Genomic DNA, 22,279 nt, shown 5'->3' on the forward strand with positions numbered 1-22,279 from the left:
TTTGCAAGTGCATGGCTGATCTCCTGCGTGAGGCTGACCCCAGGTGGCACAAGTGGGTGTGTGGCACTTAGTTAGTATCTTAATAAAATTATTAATGAAGCTGTTGACATGAAGGCCTCAGGCGTCCAGGGGCAAATGGGCTGGGAAGGAGGAAACTGCTCTGGTGCTTTCTCCAAACTGACATGTGTCCTGCTGGCTCCTGTGCTGCATGGTGTAGCATGTGGCCCAGCTTGCGCGTCTGCCTTTCAGATTTTGGTGCTGCGGCTGCCACCATCACAACCTCGGGAGATGTTTATGAATATGTGGACGTCCCCTTGGACTGGTGGCATGCAAACAGACACTGTGAACAACGCTTTGCGCAGCTGCTCTTTGAGATCAGGGACAGCGAGCTGGCTTCGGTCAGCAAACTGCTGCGCTCCCGCCAAGTGCAAAGCTCTGTCTGGTTAGACGAGAGGGAGGCATTCCTGCACAAACACAAACAGAGACGTGAGTATAAGATGGGCATTGGGGCAACTAGCTTGGCCTAGCCAGGGACAAAGAAACCCATGAAGGCCCAGAGGTCAGATACATCTTTTACAAAACAGATGTGTCTGGATACTGTGAGGGGAAGTTATTAGTCTGGAAAAATTATTCTTGTGATTTGTATTGTTGTAGGGCCTAGGAGCCCTAGCATGGACCAGGGCCGCATTGCACGAGGTGCTGTACGGACACAAGCCAAAAGGACAGAACCTGTCCCAGGGAGCTTACAGTCTAAGTATAGGACAAGAGACAACAGATGGACACAGAGAGAAGGGGGAGTACAAGGAAACAATGAGAGAGTATTGGTCAGCAGGCCAGACAGTGGTACATCAGATGTCTCACCAGTATCCAGTTATTTGTAGGTATCCTGGTAAAGGAGAGTTTTAAGGAGGGATCTCATGCCCTGGGGTGTCATGGACTAATTCTCCATGCTCCACCTCAGCATCAAGGCAAGGATTGTTTTGCTGGACGTGTCCCCTGGAACATAGCTGCAAAAGTAATTCTATAAGTAATATGACTGGGGGCATAGGTTGCAGCAATCCAGCGCTGGGTAGTCACATATCACTACTGTGCTGAGCATAGTTGGGTGATCTGGGAGGTCTTCTCTAGGCTCTGCCTGCGGAAGACGGGCCATTGGCGATGAGCAGTTAATCCCAAATTCATTATTTACCATCCTGGTTGCTGGAAGCGTCACTTTCCAAAAGTGACAATTGCAGAAATGCTCTAGCATTAAACTCCCCTTCCCTCTCCAGGCATCAATCTAGCCAGCACCATCCCCTTTAAAAGTAGCTGAGACCCCTCAAGCATATATTTATGGTATTGTGGTGTGCTGGGGTCAAGGGTCTTTAGCATTTGTGGGGATGAAATAAAAGAAATGGTTGTTTCCCAGAGAGAGGGAGCAGGATTTGGTCCAGGTTCCTGCCCTGTCTTGGCTGAAGTTTTGAATGTTCCTCTTCCAGGAATTCACACAGCACCAATCCTGGTGTTCAGAAACAAAACAGACACTAAGTACGTGAAGGTTCTGGCCAAATTCCCCGTGATGCCTGCTGTCACCGCCTGTGCCCACATCCAGTGGGACAACAAGACCCAGGAGATTGCCACCGTCTTCTCCTATGCTGTCCCTGCTTTCATTAACGAGTTCCAGCTGCGCGGCTTTGTTGATGAGGAAGGGTTTGTACGATTTGCCATCATCGTCCACGGACACCACTCCCCGTACCTGCCCGTGTTCCGCAGCGACGGGCAGTGGCATCACTTCTGTGTCACCTGGCAGCAGCAGAACGGGACGTGGGCCATCTACGCCGACGGGAAGAAGAAGGCCTCTGCCGCTGGACTGTGTGCCGCAGGGCCACCGGCCAGCCAGGCTATTTACGCTCATGGAACTTTTATTATTGGACAAGACCAAGATTCACTAGGGGGTACGTTCAAGGAGAAAGAGTCCTTCAGTGGGAACATCACTGACCTGAACGTGTGGCGGAGAGTCCTTAGCAAAGAGCAGATAGAGAGAGTCCGGTCGTGCTGCCTGATAGAACATGAGCTTATCTTCAGGTGGGGCAGTTACACTCTGGAGATTGAGCCCGCTGTACAAGAAGTGACAGCACAGTTCCTTTGCCCAGGTAAGACTCATTCGCAGCGTCAGGGCCTCGACATACTTGGCTTTCCAGGCTTAGGTTCTGAGCTGCAGATCAGCAAAAGGCAGGGCCTTTCTGCCAGGTGCAGCTGTACCGAAGACAACAGGCCTCCATGCGGGCGTAAGCATCACCCAGAGGAAGAGAGGTTTGCACCGGGAGGATGGATAGCTGGGGAATGTTTGGAGGATGGTGTACCTTTTGGGGAGGGAAAGGAAGGTTGGTTTGAACACTGGGGGAAGGGGGGCGGTCGCCATCCAGGTAAGACCTGAGACCAAGGTCCTGTTCATTTGTGGTCATTAAAGATTCCATGGCACTTTCCGTCATGAACTCCAGTGTCCTGGGAAAATTTGCACTGGGCTAATTATACTCTTCCTCCATCATGTTTCCCCTCTAGTTTCAGTTGGAGAAGTTAGGCTTTGTCTCCACTGGCAAGTGAAAGACAAAACGTTTGTCGTTCAGAGAGATGTTAAAAACACACACACACACACACACACACACACACCCACCCCTGAAAGACAAAAGTTTTGTCAATGACAAGTGCTTGTGTGAACAGCGGTTTGTCGTCAGGAGAGTGCTCTGCCAACAACACTAACGCCACTCGTTGGGGGTGGATGTTTTTTGTCGGCAGGAGAGCTCGCTCCCACTGACCAACAGCCTTTAGCCTTTTAGCGGCACGGTTGCACTGGCAGAGTGTGGAAACAGCCTCAGTCTACACTTGCTCCCCTGTTATCTGTCGATTTCTGTTCTTGGACCCTGTATATCCTCTTCCTAGTGCTTCAGGGTCCTCCTGAGCGAAAAGCGCTGTTTAGCACCGCAGTTTATCCCAGCTGGCTTGACAATTCCTAATCAAACCCAGAACTCAAGCCCTGGCATTTCTGTCTCCTTGTGGTGTATCTGGGGTGGGCATCTAACCGTGCAGGCTGTCTGAGAAGCTACGTTACGGAGCAGCACAAGGAATCCATGCTCCAGGCCGTGCATGGGAGAACAGTGGGGCTATTTAAGGAGCAACTGGTGATTCTCAGCGTTAAAACAAAGTTTGTGGCTCATTTGTGAAATGTCCTGCCCCGGGGGGGGGTGGGGAAACAGTGCATGTCTCAGCATTCTGGGCCTCATTTGTGTATCTCCCCAGGGCCTGTGGAGCAATGCAGAGTTCTTGACGTTGGCAGTGGTGGAGTTCGTGACACTTCTTGTTCGTGTTCCTTGCCTTTCGTCTGCCACTACAAGAAGGGTACAGCCAGTGATGTATTTACTATTTCCATTATGGTAGCACTCAGGGGTCCTGGCTAGGATCGGGCCCTATACAGACACCCAGGAAGACACAGTCACTGCCCTGAAGAGTTTACAGTCTAATCTATAATCTCTAACATTTTCAACTTCCTGAATTAAATAAATGTCAAAATGTGCTGTAGTCACAACCTCAGGACAAGTGTGTCCTGGCTGAATGCAAAGCAGACAGGCTCCTGCTTGCTGCTCTTACAGATTTTAACTTTATCTTCAGTTTATTCAGTTTTCTGTTATCCATACTGCACGTTGCAGGACTCCTGGGTATTGTCTCCCTTACAGTGATAGCACTGTAGGGTACGATCAACTCCAAGCATCTCTGGTCCTGTTGCGTGGGGAGATGGGCTGAGGGAGGGGAGGTCACAGAGATCAAAAGTTTGGCCGAGCAGCTGAAATGTCAGCTCTTGGTGTCCCCCAGTGGATGTCTTTGCACTGAAGGTAAAAGGCACAAATTACCTCCCCAAGTGTCGGCAGCTTGTCCTGATTGTCCTCCCAGCATATCAGTGAATCCCAAGGAGCTACTGCCCAGGCACTTGAAAATGGGACATTTCTGGGGATCGCGGCAACTCTTGTGTCTTTGTGTTATTCTCAGATGTGTATTTACTCTTGAAGAAAACCCAATCAGAATCCAGCCCGCCACTGATCAGTCGGGTTAATACCCTCGCAAATGCTACCGTGGTGAGTGTGTGAGAACCCAGGCCTTCGGGACCTTTTGTTGCTGGGAGTTCCCACTGCTGAGAATAGGCCAGAGCCGACTTGCTGTGCCATTGTTCATTCTTGTGCGTGTTTCTTTTCCTCCCAGCCTTAAGCTGTGTACCCTTGGCCCCTCTAGTGCTGCACTCCAGGAGTGGGAGGAACCTCACGAATAGACCCGCCACCTCTTTTTCTGGCTTTTTAAATATTTACCTTTGTATCATTTTGACAAACTGAGCCCATTTCACAGCACCGGGGCCTGATGTGGGGGACTCATTACTGTGAGCAGGGGAGCCCTGTATACAGTAGTGATTCCAGGCCTCGTTTGCACACTGAGTTCAGCAAACACCCATATACTCCCATGTGGCAGAGCGGGGCAGATCTCCCTTCCCCTGCACATGGTGCATTTTGCACTAGTCACAAGCTTGCAGGTCAATAGCTTATGGGTGGCTGGCAGGGCAGCCTCCTTGTGTATTGGAGGGTGGGCACACCGCATCACCCATAGCCCTTAATAAACTCCACATCATTTGATGTCTTTGGACAGAGGTGGGGTCTGCTCTGGGGTAAAAGGCTTTTCCTTGGCAGATTCCTGAGAATATTTTCTTGGGCGATGTTAGAGACATGAACATCTCAGCAGCTGTCAATGTTCTCCATGCTCTGACGATCGTCCTGAGGGAGGAGGAGACCCCAGTGAAGCCAGCTGACCTGCTTGGCGTGGTCCAGTTTCTAAAGCAAGTTTCAGACGTTGAAGTCCAGGAGCAGGAACAGCTGGAGATCCTGGAGCAGCTGAGCCAGTATTACGTGGAAGTGACTGGACTGATCCTGGAGGAGCAAAATACTGACCAGTGGTCAGAAATCAGCCAGGTGAAATAGGCTTGTGATGTATGCATGAACCAAGCTACCTGCCTTGCCTCAGCGGGGTCTGTAGACACTGCAGACTAGGGTTATGTCACATCTGCCCGTACTGCTGGGGTCTGCAGTTCCTTGATTCACTGGATCACAATGATCTGATGACTAATCCTGTGGGTGGGCCTAGTGTGGGGCAAACCTCCAAAGGTCAGAGTTTGGAGCTGGCTGGAACGGGAAGAGGAGGCTCTCTCTAGAGATTGTTGGCACGCTGGGTCTCATGCAAACAGCCTTCCTGGCAATGTCATGGCACTTGCAGTCCAGCTCCTGGCTGGAGCCTGGGATTGCACAGACAGCATGAAAATGAGGTTATTAGGGGGCAGGGGTGGAGGAATCTATGGAGGAATTAACCAGGCGTTCTGAACCTTTGCAGTGATCCAGTTTGGCTCCAGAGCTGCATGAATATTTTGAGGGACAGCGAGAGGGTCAGGTCCCTTCCAACCCTGATATTCTATGATTCTATGATTTCTGAACTGTCTCGCCCTGACCTAGAGTAGCACCAGTACCAGGAATTGCTGTGTCTGAAGGTGCAAACCCTAGACTCCTAGTTCGATGCTGTCCAGCAGCATCGGGCAGCACATCAAACATCCGCCTACAACAGTCTTTTTGCTTGCTTCAGTGATTGCGTGCTCTCTCATTTGCTGCTGTCCATTGCTAATTCTCCAGGCTGCCCCTCTCTTTGCAAGCTCCCTTGGGAGCCCCCCTCGGCTTCTGTCCTGTTCAAGCCAGCTTGCCTAACACCATGACACTTGCCTGTTCCCTATGGGGTTAACGCACTCCATGGCAGATCACTGAACCCGTGCCTCCCTCCTCCCCCGGCCCCGCTGTGCCTGGCAGGGATGGTGTGCTAGCTTTTTTAAATTGCATTGTTGTAATGTTTGCAGATGGGATGTCAAGACAGCATCTGTTTCCAGACTCCAAACTGTTCAAAACACTGTAGAGCCTTGTGTGAGAAACATTCATCATGTCCCCCTCAGCAGGGGCCTTCTCCATTAGATGCTGGGATTGCTTTTATCTTGTCCTCTCATGTCGGCCCTTTCTGTATGACCTGGCCCCTCCTGGGTGTATGTGCAACACCTACCATCATGGCCAATTCACTGGGGATTGAACCAGGGACCTCCAGAGATCACGGCATGAGTCTTTCAGCTTGAGTTCAAAAGTCAAGCTCGCTGGCTGGGGTACATGCAGTGGCCAGGGGTTACGTGCACGGCACAGCCTGCTCCTGGAGAACTCAGCTGCATCATAAACCCACTACTACTCCCAGGGATTCCCCTTTAGCTCGAGCGGTAGTGACCTCTGCAGGGGGAGCTGGAGGGTGTGAGCTCTGTTGCCATGAGGTTCCGAGTGCCCACGTTATGCAGCACGATCACACTTGTGATACGCAGGATGGTCCATGTGCTCAGCACCTCTTGGGATCAGGCCGTGAGTTTGTAGCTCTTCAAGTAATGGCTCAGTTTCTTGTGGGCAGCTCTTTCCCTTGTGAGTCGGTTTCAGGGGACGTGGGTGTGTTCTACAGCACAGCCAACCCCAAGTGTTCAAAAATCAGGAGTCAGGCCCCTAAAAGCATGAGGTTTAATAATCAAGTTGAGTCCTGTTTCTTTGCTTGTTGGTTTTTTGAGCGAATTTGCAAGCTTTTCTCTGCTGTCAGTGGGGCAAGAGACTTATTTAAAAAAAGGGAAAAGAAAACAGAAAACTGAGATTTTCATGTCATCACCTGACTCCTGTAGCTGAGGCTTTGAAAAAAACCAAATATCATGAGACATGAGAGTTGGCAACACTGGTTCTAAGCTGCACCATTTGATATAAGGAAATCTCACAAATGACTGTGTGTTTCTTAGATTATCAGAGGGCCTATGACTGTTGTAGAGAACATGGACAGAATGGCCTCAAACCTAGACCAACTTCTGACTGCAGAAAGGACAAAGATAGCAATCCAGCACAGGAACATCGGTGAGTATGAACTAGCCGGGCTCCGGGCAGCCGTGAAAGCTTGAGCCACCTTGCACTTGAAAGGGGCAAGAATGAGCAGCCTTTATGGCAGTGTTAGTTTGGGCTGGGATGGTGGTGGGGCAGGGAGTGTGTCTCCAGCTGGGAGCTGTTACCCAGCAAGTTCCTAGCCCAGCACTTTGAAGGTGAAAGTGGTGTAACAGGGTTACTGTCCTGGCTGGGGGAGTGGGGGTTTTCTGCACACCCACATGCAGCCCAGAAAGAGCGTGGCTGCTCCCAGAAGGATCCCGTCTCAGGAAGTAATCTTGGGAGGAAATTCTTGGCAGCGTGTGCCTGTCCTGTCTCCGGGAGAAAGGGAAACTGGTATCAGCAGCTCCGGCAGCAGGAGGGAAACTGCGCTGTACCCTTCTGCAGGGAGAAACAGAGGTGGTTCTGTTCACTTATCCCATGCCTGTGTCATTATTGGGGGAACAGGCATGCCTCGGCTAACTCCCCCGAGGTCACATAACACTGGGTATACAAGGGCTAAGCATTATGGTCAACGATTTCAGCTATGTCTGCTGATTTGAGACGCCCTGGTTTGTGGGCACGCACCTGGAGGTGGGCCTGCCTGTCGGAGATGTGGAGAGCCGATAGCTCCCGCTGACTCTTTCTGGTAAATCAGGCCCCGGGTGTCTGACACTGCGCACTGGGAGGCCTCGTTTGGAAATCTGGCTGCAGAGAGTGAACTTGCTATTTTAAGGGTGGGAGGGGATGCTTGAGGCGAGGCTGTGGCTGTATTTTCTTCCTTCCTGATCACGTAACATCACACTGTAGTTTCATTTTAAACTGCAAACCAGGAAGCGTAATTACAAGAAATCCTTTCCATGCAGTAGCACTGAGGAATGCTCCAGTCAGCGTGACTTTCCCCAAGGTCTCCACAAGAGGGTGATGTTCCCCCGCACATGGCACCTCACAGCTAGGTACACATGCAAGCTCAGATCTCCCACTGTTTTAACAAGGGCTTTCCACAAACTTGAGTTCAGGCGCTGGCAGGAGAAGCTGAGGGTCTAGGCAGCGTCTTTGTCTGAGCAAACGGGTGGGCTGGGCTGGGCCCTGTTCCGTAAAACACTCCGAGGGCGTGGGTGGTATCACGGGTCTGAAGTGAGGGCTGGGGTGTCTGGGGAGCTGGGGGTAGTGTGGGGAAGGGATCATGCAGACACCCCACCGAATCCTAGACTCGGGGCACCCCCAGTAGGTCAGTTTGTCCCATCCCTCCCCCCACGCTCACACCCACAGAAAGCAGGGGTGCGTCCAGCCGTCTGTTCTCCTGGACTTCGCTCAGTTTTCAGATCTCTGAGTTCCCACCATTTCCTTTGGCCAGTGATGTCACCATCTGAAGGGCTCACCAGGAGGCTGGGTATGGGGGGAACCTCCCCGAACGGGTTCTTTTGCTTTGTCCTCTCCTTGGTCCTAGGGGTACTTATGGGGCTGCTGTGCTCCAATTGGCTGGAAGGGCCTCAGGCGAGATTCTCCAGGGTTTGAGAACACCCGGCTCTGTTGTGTTCAATGCGTGGATCTGTTAGGACACTGGTTGACACTGTGCTGATGTGTGTCTGCTTTGTCCTTATTGGAAAGCGGGTGTGTGTGTGTGTGTGTGTGTTATTAAGCCCCATGCCATAGATATGCCATCCTCCAGTTCAGCCTGTTCCCTCTGTGTAGCCAAACATTATTACATGACAACCCCCAAGGGCAAATATTACGCTGTTCAGCTGGGGTTAAGGTGGGGAGTGAACTAAGCCTGAATGTGACTGGCTGATTTCCAGAGGAATCCGATGTCTATCCTGAATATTCTGCTCAGGTCCCCAGGCCATGGCATTTTGTGTAGTGGCTTTGGAGGAAATACTGACTGGGGTTATTTCCACAGGGGTTGAAGTCAGGAAGATGGAGCTCAGCCAGCAGGAGCCCAGCAGTGATGTGTATCTGATCCAAAGCCAGGAGACAGGCGGGCCTGACCTCATAGAAGTTCCCCCTGAAGAAGTAGAAAGACTTAAAGCCAAAGGTAGGGTGAGGGCCATGTCCTGCATCCTGGAGGGGCCCTCCCTGACTCCACTTGGAGGAGGGAAGCTTTGTGCAGCAGCTTCGTAACAGGGGCTGGAGGTAATACCTGAGTTAACATATTCTGCTCAAATTCTGTGTGGAAAGCAGCTGTATGGAAGCTGTTCTCAGTGAAAGGGAAATGGGTCTGGGTCTCAGAGCTCTCCACGCACAGAGACTGCAGCATGTGTGTGCGCATGCCACCCGGGTGCCTCCACCCGGACCTGGAGAGACGGGGCTTGGCTCCTGGCCCTTTTACTGCCTGGCTTCTCGCTGCTGTGGTGGACAGCCTGGGGGCTCACCATTGTCAGGCATGGCTGTGTGATAGGGAGTGTGACTGCTCGCAGCTGAGACCCACCCGCTTCTGGCACACAACCCACCCAACAGCCATATCAGGGTGAATGACTTTCAGTCACAACTTGGGGTTGGGTCAAAGCTGGTGGCAGAGCCATCCCCAGGGTACAGTGAATCAGGGAGACCACTCCGGGCCCCATGCTTTGGGGGACCCCGCAGGCCGGCGCAATTGGCCAGCGCGGTTGGTCCTGGAAGTGACGGGATGGTCCCAGACGTGACTGATTCATCACTTCTGCCCCGCGCTCCCTTAGGGTACAGCCCTGGCTGGTAGCACTGGCTGTGGCCTCATTGCCCATCTCCTAAGCCAGCCAGTTCCCTGGACACGAACTCTGCAACAAGCACCAGAGACGGACCGTCCTTCGCCCAGGCACAATCGTCTCTCATGAGGCAGTTGCTGGAGGGGAAACGGAAGCGGTGATAGAGATGTGATGCACAAGGATTTCTCTGACATTGTAAGGCCAGCTGAGACGTGGCCTGTCTCTCATAGGTCCGTGGCTGGCTCCCATCACCAGAGTGTCTGAGCTGCGCCCAGTCGTTAGTGACTTTGTCCTTGCCACAGCCCTGCGGGGGAGGGGTGTTCTGTGATTCCCATTGCATGGGATGGAACTAGGGACCATCACAGAGGTGAGACTTTGCCATTGTCTCGAAGTTTGGGGCTTGTTTGAAACTAAACCTCAAAGGGAGTTGCAAGGGGGTGAACCCAGAGGGTGTAACCCTGGACATGGCTGTTTGTCAGCCAAGGCCCCCTGTGCATCGACCCGGGTGAGTTTTTGTCAGGTCTGTCCGTGCCCCCGGGCTGGCCCACTCCAAAGGAGAGCGTTGGCGCTGACAGCAGGCCGAGCGACGTTGTCAGGAGTACCGAGCAGAGGCTTTTTCACTTCTCCCACTCCATTGTCTCTGTTCAGGTCTCCACAGAGTCACTGCGATCAACACGTGGTACGGCTACTCCTCCCTCCAGTGCTTCCTCGCGGGGAGCCGCACCGTGTTCCAGGATGGGGCCGCGTCTGACGGAGGACGGAGGTGAGGGCGCGTTCGCCTGGTCGTTGCACTGCTCCCCCCTGCCCCTGATAAACGGGGATGTGCCAGTCAGACCTGGCCAGGCCCCGGGAGTCCGCGGCAGCATCAGTGCTTTGGGTGTCCTCCCGCGGCCGCAGCCACTAGTTCTGCACAGCAAATGTCTCCCAAAGCCAGGGATAGACTCTGGTCCCAGGGCGCGTGGGCTTGCACTAAAGAGGGGAGCAGGCTAGTCCATTCTACGGTGGCTGGTAGCTAAGACTCTGCTGAGGGACCCAGAGGCGGTCCTCTCCTGGGCAGGGTTACCTGTGCAATAGGCCCGCTGCAGAAGGACACGGACGAGCCTGCGGAGAACTCCTCTCACTGGGATGAGTTAACAGCATCCAGAAAGAACTGGCCCCGTCCCCACCTCAGTTCGGTGGCTGAATTTGAAGCAGAGGTTCCTGGGGCTGGGGCAGCGCAGACACTGGAGGGGCATCAGGCTGGAAAGTGGCTTGAGCAAAGCACTCGCCGTTTCACGCTGCAGCCGCCGTGTGCCTGGCTGTTTTCCTGGGAGCTCTCTGAGCACTAGGTGGGGACAGCAGCCTGTCACCTCCAACAGGCAAGCTGTTCGCTAGTTTCCTGCCTTTTGCAGTTTTACTTGTGCTGCTCCTTGGCTTGGGATGATTTAACCTGAAGCCTCATTTACATTAGCCATGGGGGAGGGGCTGCCTGGTTTTCGTTTGCCTGCTAACCCCCAATATGTTCTGTCCTAAAGATCTCTGTGCCTGTGTCTGAACAGCTCGCCCTGAAGCAAAGGGCAGGTGGCTCTGATCACTCCAGTCCCAGGTGTTAGCCAGAATGGGTCGCTGCTTGATAGACAGAGACCCTGAGCTCCCCTTGCCCAGGCTGCCAGCCCAGCTGTGTCTCACATCACCTGGATATAACTGACCTATTGCACATACCCCTGGGAGGTAGCTTGGAGTTAGGGTTTAGAAGAGGATCTGATATTAATATGAGCAAGAAAACCATCTACAGGTACATTAGCTAAGGTACATCAACACATCATCATCAGCTGGGGCAGGAGGGCATCTTCCCCATGGGGGAGTCCATTATGGGTCCATTATGGAGAGGCAATGCCTTCTTGGAAGCTTTTGCATTGGTGACAGGATACTAGGCTAGATAAGCCATTGGCTGCCTTTGTTTCAGCAGCGGGGCCCCCGCCCTGGGATAATTGTTTCCTTGTCAGTGATCTTCCCAAAGATTTTATTCATCAGTTTAAGAAATGACCCCACTGCTCAGCTCTCCTGCTTGCTGTGAAGGTTCTCTCTGTCCCCAGGTATCTGAGCACACAGGTGGGCTCCGCCATTATTTCATCCGTTCTACGCAGCGACTACCAGGAGATCAGCACATCGGTACGCTATCGCCTGCAGCACCGCACCCAGGTACCCTGGGGCAATGCTCCTCCTGTCAATGATGGAAGAAAGCAAGAGCAAACAAAGACTGCATTGCAGAGTCATAGCCCAGAGACAGGGACTGCATTGCAAGCTGGGCAGACAGTGGGAGGCTGAGCCGAGCCTGTCTCCTAGGACTCAAGTTCCCTTTGAATTTAAAATTTCCAAAGTTTGCCTCTGACTCATCTCAGACCCAAGCCAGCTTCCGAGGGGAGGTGTGAGACTAGAAACCAAATGTGGGGAACAGGCCTGGGTTAGCGCATTGGTCAAGTTGCAACGTGCCCTAGAGTGTCTGATCGCCTCTTCTCCGTCTCTGCCTGCAGGACCCGCCTGACAAGCTTGTGGAACCGATCTGTGCTTTCTGGAACTTCAGCATCAGGTGCCTTTTTCCAATTAAAACTCACAATTTCTGAGCTGCCCTCTTTCCCCCCCCCCCCCCAATAAAATAACCCGGTGGGTGAGTTCACTTCTCCCTGCAGAGATGGGGCAAAAACAGACCTGTCTTGCAAAGAGGATATGCGGGCACAGTGCTAACATTACTGTGGACAGATCAGTGGTTCCTTACTGCTTAGTCAAAGCCTGTTCAAGCTCCCTCTGCATTTAAAGTTGTCTCAATGGGAATACGTTGGCCAAACTCCTGGTCCTCCCACTCTTCTCAAGGGGGTGGGACTGGAAGCCTCCTGGGTCACGTTCGTCTGATTTGGATGTTTCCTAAACACTCAGCAATGAACCTGCACAGCTCTTCCCCACTGCTGCTGTTGGGAAGTAACGAACTGTTGTTATGACCAATTTAAAAATGGAGAAACTGAGGCCCAGCGTCTGACTGATTTGGGCAAAGCCATCAACCCCACAAGTGACATCGCTGGAACTGGGAGTTCCCCTCTCCCCATCCCACTCGCGGGCCAGGAGTGTACACTGCTTGTCGGGTCAGTGAGGGAGTGCTGGGGATTGGCATCTTTGGGGTAAGAGTTCAGGATGGTCAGGTCCTAAGCAAGACTGAAACACATGTCTACAGTCATCAAAAAACAGGGGCACTGGCTTTTCTGACTAACTTCACACCTCAGACAGCCAGGAATCAGCACGCCCAGCCCCCTCCATGCTCTAAATCCAGGGCAGATCCAGGAGGTGTGTGAATTACTCAGGAAACCCCGTTAGCCTGTGTGGTGCCCAGTCTGTGAGCTCCATCTGCTCTCGTGTGTTTCTCGCACAGCTTATGCTGTACAGAACATGCTCACCGGGGGAGTGGCCTGGCGCAAACAGAGTTCTCCAAGCCCCCATTGCCTTTGTGACCAGGGATCCAGCGAGGATGGAGACGTGACACTGAGAGCACTGGCCCCTTGAAGCAAAATGGTTGACAACCCAACCTGTTGGTGAAGCAAGCCTTTAGCTAAATCGGTTTCTGTCCTCTGCCGCATTAGAAATCCCAGGTCTCTCTGTGCTCTGACATCCAGACCTGCTGCAGTTAAGTTCTCTCCTGGGATGATTTCCTTTGGAAAAGTTACTGACAAGCAAGTGACCTTTCATGGCGTATGAGAGACTAAAACATAAAAGCTCTGGTTAATTACGGTTCCTGCCTGTGACAAAGACGGGCTGGGCTGAGAGTTATAGCACGGCAGGAATGCAGGGTGCAAACACTTCATAAATACTGCCTGGCACCGGGGTGTGTATTTTACTATACATCACTGGGATGATGGCAGTGGGACAATGAAGTTTTATGGATCTGTAATTAAATCATCTGAATGCAGAACCCTGCTTCCCCAAGCCATGTTCATGTCACAGGCTCAGTGTGTTGCGGCTGATGCACAGAACTGATTCGATGGACATCGATGGGAGTTTTACCTTTCCTGGCAAACTGTGAACACAGCACACACGTTTGTGGATCCACTAAGCACATGGACATGTGGGAGAGCTGGGTGGCTTGGGCCCTGTCTGGAGCAGGAATGTAGGATGTGTTTGGAAAAATTGTAATTAACATGGGTTCGTTTATATAGTTTGAAGCAGAATTTGTGCCTGGTGTAGACAGGGCAAGTCATGGTTATAAATATGTTAGCTGGTTGTGGGTGTCCTCATCTCCCCTCAGCAATACCCTGCTCAATAAACATGTTTCTAAACACCACTTGCACAGTGCACATGAGATGCAAAGTCCTGCTTAAAACCATGTGAGTTAACACGTATTCAAACACAGCCTATTTTTCCTCATCTAGACACAGCTTGTCTCCGTTCCTGCTGAATCTCTGAGGTATCCTGGCCAGCAGGGTGTTTGTATTGTGTGAAATCCGCTTCTTGAACTATGTCCTCAGTACCCCATCACTCCTCAACACAATTCTGCTTCCTCTGGGAATGTGAATTTCTCCTGGGAGCTTTGACTTTCCCTTGGGATGACTGATAATTCCCATGTACTTTTTCCTCTGTCTCCGTGTTAGCCCAGACACCGGGGGAATGTGGTCCACTGTAGGCTGCTCCATCATAATGTCTCACCTGGAATCCACAGCCTGCTTCTGCAACCACACCACCAGCTTTGCAGTGCTGTTGCAGGTGTATGAAGTGCAGGTAAATAAGCAAAATCTCATGAAATGATCAGGCACACTCTGCAGGCATGAGTGTCTGACCATAGTGATGGGCACGCTGCTGCAAACAGAAAAGGAGGACTTGTGGCACCTTAGAGACTAACCAATTTATTTGAGCATGAGCTTTCGTAGCTCATGAAAGCTTGTGCTCAAATAAATTGGTTAGTCTCGAAGGTGCCACAAGTACTCCTTTTCTTTTTGCGAATACAGACTAACATGGCTGTTACTCTGAAACCTGCTGCAATCAGTACGTGTTTCTATCTGTTTTGGAACAGAGGAGCTCAGAGGAGGAGCTGACTCTGAAGATCCTGACGTTAATTGGATGTGGAGTTTCTTTCTGTGCCCTGATCGTTACATTCATTTTATTCCTGGCAGTCGGGTAAGAAGAACCTAGACATTTGTAGCATTCATTATAGATTGGTGTGTGTGTGCGTGGTATTTAATGCACATTAGGTTCTGTTATACAGCTGTAGGCATTTTGTTCCAGTGGGCTGTCTGTTCAAAAGCTGAGTGTAGGGGGAGCAGGTTTGTTGTTGCAGGCTTGCTCACCAGTGCTGGGTTTGTTTTTGTTTTTTTAATGGGGTAGTCCAGAAGCACAGAGCTGTACACACAGGGTTGTTCCCAGGGGCTGGGTGCACACACCGACTGCTTGTCATGGGTGTCACTGTGAGCTGAGGGCTGCACGCACTGTTAGTGTACAGGTGCTCATGAATGCAAGGCTGCTGGAACTCATTGTTTAAAATATGACTGTAGAAAGATCACTGCTGCAACTGCTGTGAAAGGAAAAACCATTTCCACAAACCATCAGGGAGACAGATCACTGAGAAGGTTTATAAGGAATAAAACCCCCAGTGCCTTGGGGGCCCTGACTGTGCCACTGACCAGGGCCAGTGGGCACCGAATAAGCCCTGAGTGGCAGAGTAACTGAACTGCCAAGAGCATCAAGCATTTTTCCTCTTTTCACCCATGCTTTCCACTCTCTTTGGAATTGCACCTCTGTGATGAGCAGCAGAGAGGTCAAAGGCCACATGGTGGAATCCATATGGTCTGACGAGTGGCTAGTAAGAAAATCGTACACAGCTGCCACCGAATCCAGCCATGCTTTTTAATGACCAAGGTTTTCCATTTCCCCTTCCTCAGCGTTCCTAAGAGCGAAAGAACAACCGTGCACAAGAATCTGATCTTTGCTTTAGCTGTAGCTGAAGCTCTGCTCATGTTTAGTGAATTGGCCAAAACCAACCAGGTAAGAAGGCTAGGAGGCATCTCATCTCACCCGGTAACAGATGCTGCCAGACTTCTTGTTTGCTATGACATCGTGGCTACAGCCCCTAAGACAAAAGAGTAGTCTAGTTTATTAACGACTGCCTGTAATCTGTGTTGAGGAATAAACAGGATCACACTGCCCTTAGGAATATGCTTTGCACCATATGTAGGAACAGTCCATTCCCCACTCCTGGAACTATATTTATTTTTAACCCAGAGAATCCTGCAGGAAGAGTCTGCCATGTAAAGTGGCATAAAATACCAGCCTGTGATCACACCACCTGCTGTGACCTCATAGGTTAAGCAGGGACTGCTCTGGTCAGTACTTGCAGGAGAGACTTCCAAGGAAAATCCAGATGCTGTAGGAAGTGGTGCTGATTTCCTCCCCAGGAATGCGCTGTACCAGTGTCCTAGCACTGGGGAGCATGGGGCTGCTAGAGGTGTTGGGCCCATTCTAAGTTACCTTGGTATCTTTTACTTCAGCTGGCTTCTTGAACTTAGTGACCTGGGCAATTACACCAGGGATGAGTTTGGCTCATCCTCTCTGCTTAAATTGTCCCAGTACTGTCAGTGAGCGACAGTGTTCTCCTTCCCTTCTGGTACACAGCATTGTCGTGAGTGTTCAAGGCCTGCCTTTGACCTAAGAGCTGGTTATGTTTCCATGGTGGGTGAAGTGATCCTTGTGGGTGTTTTTGGTAAATCAGTTTGTCAGGCACTTTGGGTGCAAGGTGCTCTGTAGCTCTCAGCTGGGCAAAGCACAGTCTGGATGTCCTTGTTTTATAGTTATATGAAATCGTCCTGGTATCATTTGTGTTTAAATTCCTGAATGGGCAAATATTCTGCAGCATGTTCAGGAGTCATTCCTCACTCTGCACTATGCAGAGTTTGGCAGAAGATTCCTGCCTCCACCTCACTGAACTGTCTGAAATTTCTGTTTCCCCAGGTACTGTGCTTTGCTGTCACAGCTTTCCTCCACCTCTTCTTCATGGCAGCCTTTTCGTGGATGCTGGTAGAAGGGCTTCTCCTGTGGAGCAAAGTGGTTGCCGTCAACATGAGTGAAGACAGGAGAATGAAGTTTTACTATGTGACTGGCTGGGGTAAATGGAAACCCATCTGTGTCTTACTCTCAGTAACATAGTGCATCAATTTCTCTCAAACTAAAAGTCCTCATAGAAAAGATTTCAGTGTAACTGATATCGAGTCACAAGTCTGACGAGCTTGCATTCACCTGGGGGTTTATTGGGGACCAGGCTCACTCACCGACTCTCTCCCACCTTTAAATGTCAACTAGCGGATGCTGGAATTTTAGCCAAGTGTCTCGTTTATTTTGTAACCTTTTTTTTTATTAACACAAAGTATTTGCAGAGGAAGACTCTGCTGATTCACTGCTATCAGGGAGCGTCACTGAACAGGGCAGGTGGTTCTAGAAACCTGAAAATAGTTCTGGCTGGAAAGAGATGCATTTATTGGAATGAATGGATGAGGGCCATGCGATTTATGTGACTATACTGGGGTTCAGGTAAGAGTGTCTGGTGTTCATGTGACTATGCTGAGAGACAGACGCCAAATTCAGATAGTGGGTAGGATACGAGACAACTTGGCAAGATAGTTGGCATTGTTTCTCTTTGATTGTACTGCTTGTTAGGAGTAAGTTGCTCGTGTGTTGTGACACAGCTTTGGAATGTTTTATGAATGAGAGAATAAAGTGCGTAGGATATAAAATGTAGTCTTGTTACACAGTATGAGCCAGATTCCCAGCTAGTGTAAATCAGTGCAGCTCTGTTGGGGTCAATGTGGTTATACTGATTTAGGCCAGCTGGAGATATGGCCCTATATGTTTAAAACAACTAACCAGCTAATGGCAGATTTGGCATTTGCTGTCCTCAGTTTTCCTGTTTTTTTCAGGCCTGCCAGTTGTTATTGTTGGTGTGACTCTGGCAACTTCATTTAACAAGTACGTGGCAGACCATCATTGCTGGCTGAACGTTCAGACCGATATCATCTGGGCGTTTGTTGGGCCAGTTCTCTTTGTTCTGACGGTAAGCGTCAAATCCTTTTGTATAACTCCAGATAGAAGCAATTTCTACTTTTCATTTTAGGAAAGCAGCACTGAGCTTTGTCAGCCAGAGCCAAAGGGGTCAACGATCCTACACAAAGATCTTTTCTGATCTAGGAAGATGGTGGCGTTTATAGTGTCTGAGATTTATTCCCATTCTGGTCCAAACATCTCCATGTACATGGGGTGAATTCCTGCCAAGTGCTCTTTAAATGACTAAAGCAATGTTTGCAGTTGTGCATGAAGCACTGTACAGTTAGATAGGCAGGTGTATTATTGTATTTGGAGGGAGTCCTATCATCTAACACCTCAGCAGAAGATACTAGTTACTATGCTGAGGTTACATTACAAAGATGGATAAGTAGATAGAGTATTGGCCACCGTCTGCCAGGATGCTGGACTCGATAGTCCAAAGGTCCAATTCAGCATGGTAAAACCTGTGTCCTTTTAATGACTCCACCATCATAGTACAACAAAGCAAAGCTAGAGGAAGGTGAAATGTTTAAAGGCAACAGAGCCAGTAGACATCTAATAATGAACCTGTTGGACTGGGGTCTGTACAGATACCTTTGCAAATATTATGCTTGTGCAAATCGAGCTCTGAGCTGTTTACTGGCCTCAAGAATCCCACAAGCTGATCGTTCTACAAGATGCAAACTTAACTGCATGCAAGGCCCAGCAGAGATACCTGCCCCATTAGAGCTCATTTAAAAATTAAAAAGCCTGTTCTGGTGGACAAAGCTAGTGGCTCTTTTCCGACTTGCAGGTAAATACCGTCGTGCTGTTCCGGGTGGTGATGGTCACAGTGTCCAGTGCACGGAGGAGGTCAAAGATGCTGACCCCCAGCAGCGGCCTGGAGAAACAGATTGGAATCCAGATATGGTGAGTCAGGGGAGCAGTTGACTTCCATGCCGATGGTTGTTTTGAGTTGTGCTTGGATATCACTGTGAAGTCTTTATTGGGCTTGGATAGAATCCTGTCCCTGAAGGATCTGGCGTATGGCCACATGCTGTGAGTAACAGCAGCTTCTAAAGGCAGGAACGCTATCCAGATTTTTCTCCTCCAGAGTAATTATGCATTTCATCTGTTTAGAATTTCAGAAGCAGTGCAACAATCTATGCTCTGATGAATGGGACACCAGGAAGTAGGACCAACACTGTCACACCTGGGTGCCTACACTTAGGCTCTTAAATCCACATTTAGGCTCCAAAATCAAAGTGACTCAGGTGGGGAGCACCCGCAGTTCCCATTGAAATCAAAGGGTAAGAACATAAGAGTGGTCATACCGGGTCACGACAATGGTCCATCTAGCCCAGTATCTTGCCTTCCAACAGTGGCTAGTGCCAGATGCTTCAGAGGGAATGACCAGAACAGGGCAATTCTCAAGTGATCCATCGCCTGTTGTCCAGTCCCAGCTTCTGGCAATCAGATGTTTAGGGACACACAGAGCATGGGGGCTGAATCCCTGACTGTCTTGCCTAATAGCCATTCACAGACCTCTGAATTTGTCTAATTGTTTTTGAACCCACTTGTACTTTTGGCCTTCATAATATCCCCTGGCAATGAGTTCCACAAGTTGACTGTGTATTGGGTGAAGAAGTACTTCCTTATGTTTGTTTTAAACTTGCTGTCTTAATTTTATTGGGTGACCCCTGGTTCTTATGTTATGTGAAGGTGTAAATAACACTTCCTGATTCATTTTCTCCACACCATTCATTTTATTGTGCTTTATGGTATGCCTGGCTGCTAGCATCAGAGATGCATCCTGGGAACAACGGGTTGGATTGTAAGTTGTTGACTTCAACAGGGTTAAAGTCTAATTGACGCCAGTGCCAGCAGAACTGAGCCCAGTGTTCCTTAAGCAAGTTCTTCGACCAGTGCTGCCAGACTGGTTCAGCTGCTGGAACATAAACACCTTATCAAACCTTAATCCTGGCAGTAATGGTAGCTCTGTCTGGGATGCCCAAGGAGTCTAAGGGCATTAGACATCCAATTTTATGGGATTTGGGCATCTTACTCGAGCATCTTTGACTCTCCCAGCATATCTTTTTCTTTGGGTTTTAAACATTTCTCACCCCTGAGGATTAGCAGATGAAGAAGATTTGCCACCAGATTCTAGCACTTTGATGGTAGGTCCAGTTTGAAGTCCTGAAGTCATGTGTTTCTGTCACATCCATCATTCAGCATTTGAATTCACTGTTATTCTGCAGATATTTACCACAGAAACAAAGTTCCTTCCAGCCATTTGGGTCTTCATGGATTTCAATGAGATTTATGTGATGTCTTATTTTGCTGATGGATGAAACTTGAAAGCTTTGAGGTTCAGTTTGGTACCCAAAAATTAGGAAGGGAAATCAGACTGGGGCAGGAGTGAAACTGGCCTGCCTTTCCTCTTGCAAACTCCTCCTGGTTTTCTCCTGGGTGCCCTGTAATCTATCTGTCAGTCCTCAGGAGCACAAAATTTATATGGGCACAGTCAGCAGCCACGGCTGTTCTGTTCATGAGTTGTGTGCACTGCATAAACCCTATGGAACACCAGAAACTTGGACTGGCAGGGAAGAAGGTACTGTGGTTAAAAAAACTGGACTGAGATTTGGGAGATCTGGTTTCTGTTTTGCTCCTCCACAGTCCTCCTGAGTGAGTTTGGGCACGTCACTTTCTTGCTCTGTGCCTCAGTTTCCCCATATGTTAAATAGGGATAATACAGGGGAATTGTTAAGATAAATCCCTAAGGACTTGGGAGGCTCTCGAATACTATAGCACTAAGTCCATATAAGTGCCTGTCTGGAGAGTTGGCTTTGGTTTTGGTGACATGCATGGGGAAGGATATGGATCATGGATTCCAGTAACCAGTTAATTCAAAGAGATTTTAAAAACTGCTGTTCAAGCTGTTACTTTATCACTCCTTATGAATCTTTATTGTTGTTTTCCGGCGCCAGTCACCATTGCTAGACACACATTGTTCCTCCAGTTGCCTAAATAATTTTTACTAAATTTACAGAAGCACAGAGATAGGGTGGTGTTGGAGGGCAGGATGACACACACATGCTAATAAAACAAATACAGAAGCCCTCTTGGCAATGGCGAGCAGGGGGAGATTGGCTGCTTTCTTGTGTCTAATGATGTCAAAGAGTTCCCTTATAGCTCACTTGTAATTATAAATACAGAGCAGGGGTGGCTGATCGGGGGTTGGGAGATAAAGCATGCGGCATTTTTCCTCTGGTTTTCTGGGGTGGCTACATTATGTTTTCAAAGCATTTCGCAACCTCTTCTCCTGGCCCCTCCCTCTTGCCATGTCAGATCGCTGCACACAGCTTAGCTACTGGGGGGAGCCGTTTGTGTTGCCTTGCAGGAGGCAATTCCCTGCCCCTGCCCCGGAGGACAGCCTAATGCTCCAGGGGAGGAGATCTCTGTAGTGCACAGGGTGTCCCCACAGCAGCGAAATGGGAGAATCTAAACATCAGAGCATCAGCCAATGTCCCCTCAAACTAAGGTGTCTTTCCAGAGCTGTTGTCTCTCACATTGCCTGTAACCTCAGAAAGGCCCAGCAATAAGATCAAAGCGAAAAGCTGTTTTATTTTGCAGGACAAGGGCAAAACCCTCTAGTCATGCCCCGAGGTGAAGCCAGGGAGAGAGCAAGGCTGGATGCTGGGGAGGGCTTTGCTCCCAGGTCCCTGGCGGGAGCTGCAGCCTGCCAGAGAAAATAGCAGGGAGTACTGTGACCCAAGGATGCCTGCAGAGCAGGATGGAGATGCAGCCAGAGAAGTGGTAGATGGATGCTGCTAAGAGGCAGGGCAGGGACGGGACTGGCAGAGCCTCTGCTTCACCTGCTCTCCTATGTTTCCCCCATTCCCAAATGAGGGAGATCTGCCATGAGCTCAAGTCACTTTGAGTTTCTTTTTCTAACAGGGCCACGGCCAAGCCCATCTTGGTGCTGCTGCCAGTCCTGGGCCTGACGTGGGTGTGTGGGGTCCTGGTTCACCTCAGCATCATCTGGGCTCATGTCTTCATTGTGCTGAACTCCCTCCAGGTAAGGCCCCGCCCGGGTGACTGGGAAGCTTGGAGCACCAAGGGTTTTCAGAGACAGAGCCCCCTGGCTGAGTTTACTAGCGTCTGTCAGGCACTGAATGAACGACCCGGCTTCTCCAGTCCCATCTAAGAACTGGCATGCTGTGGGTGAGGGGGCATGAGAAGGCACCATGGGGAATGGACACTCTCCAGCAAGGAAAAGCCTAAGGAACTTAGTCCCTTGGTAAGCAAGATTAAAACTCTCAGTAGGTCTCCTCAGGGTTCTGTCTCAGCACAGTGTAGGTAAAGACACCATCAGAGAGCAAAGGAATCTCCCTTCCTGAGTGGAGACAGACACCCCAATGTCCTGAGGGTCCTGGGCTCGGCGGGTGGGGGTTAAAACGAAATGTGGTTAGTGGCATAAATTTCCAGCTGATGACTCTTCTGCAGTGTCTTGACACTAGAAATACATGAATGGGGCTCACAGCTGGGAGGTGTGTGCATACCCCCAAAGCACATTGCTGCAGCATGAAG

General features: G+C 50.2%; 1 protein-coding gene across 2 annotated transcripts in view; it reads left to right on the plus strand.

Annotated features, from left to right (window-relative positions):
- The window catches only part of ADGRD2 (adhesion G protein-coupled receptor D2), a 58,194-nt gene that overhangs the window by 1,423 nt on the left and 34,492 nt on the right, over nucleotides 1–22,279 (plus strand). For both annotated transcript variants that reach the window (XM_074973452.1, XM_074973453.1), the window contains exons 3-19: nucleotides 250–486; nucleotides 1,479–2,132; nucleotides 3,277–3,375; nucleotides 4,021–4,106; nucleotides 4,707–4,985; nucleotides 6,866–6,977; nucleotides 8,881–9,015; nucleotides 10,310–10,424; nucleotides 11,737–11,842; nucleotides 12,175–12,230; nucleotides 14,275–14,401; nucleotides 14,694–14,797; nucleotides 15,559–15,661; nucleotides 16,625–16,778; nucleotides 17,587–17,720; nucleotides 18,504–18,619; nucleotides 21,647–21,767. In XM_074973452.1, coding sequence (XP_074829553.1) covers nucleotides 250–486; nucleotides 1,479–2,132; nucleotides 3,277–3,375; nucleotides 4,021–4,106; nucleotides 4,707–4,985; nucleotides 6,866–6,977; nucleotides 8,881–9,015; nucleotides 10,310–10,424; nucleotides 11,737–11,842; nucleotides 12,175–12,230; nucleotides 14,275–14,401; nucleotides 14,694–14,797; nucleotides 15,559–15,661; nucleotides 16,625–16,778; nucleotides 17,587–17,720; nucleotides 18,504–18,619; nucleotides 21,647–21,767 — 2,738 coding nt within the window. The remainder of the gene's footprint in view (nucleotides 1–249; nucleotides 487–1,478; nucleotides 2,133–3,276; nucleotides 3,376–4,020; nucleotides 4,107–4,706; nucleotides 4,986–6,865; nucleotides 6,978–8,880; nucleotides 9,016–10,309; nucleotides 10,425–11,736; nucleotides 11,843–12,174; nucleotides 12,231–14,274; nucleotides 14,402–14,693; nucleotides 14,798–15,558; nucleotides 15,662–16,624; nucleotides 16,779–17,586; nucleotides 17,721–18,503; nucleotides 18,620–21,646; nucleotides 21,768–22,279) is intronic.

The sequence above is a fragment of the Natator depressus genome, chromosome 16 (assembly GCF_965152275.1).
Source record: "Natator depressus isolate rNatDep1 chromosome 16, rNatDep2.hap1, whole genome shotgun sequence".
NCBI lineage: Eukaryota > Metazoa > Chordata > Testudines > Cheloniidae > Natator > Natator depressus.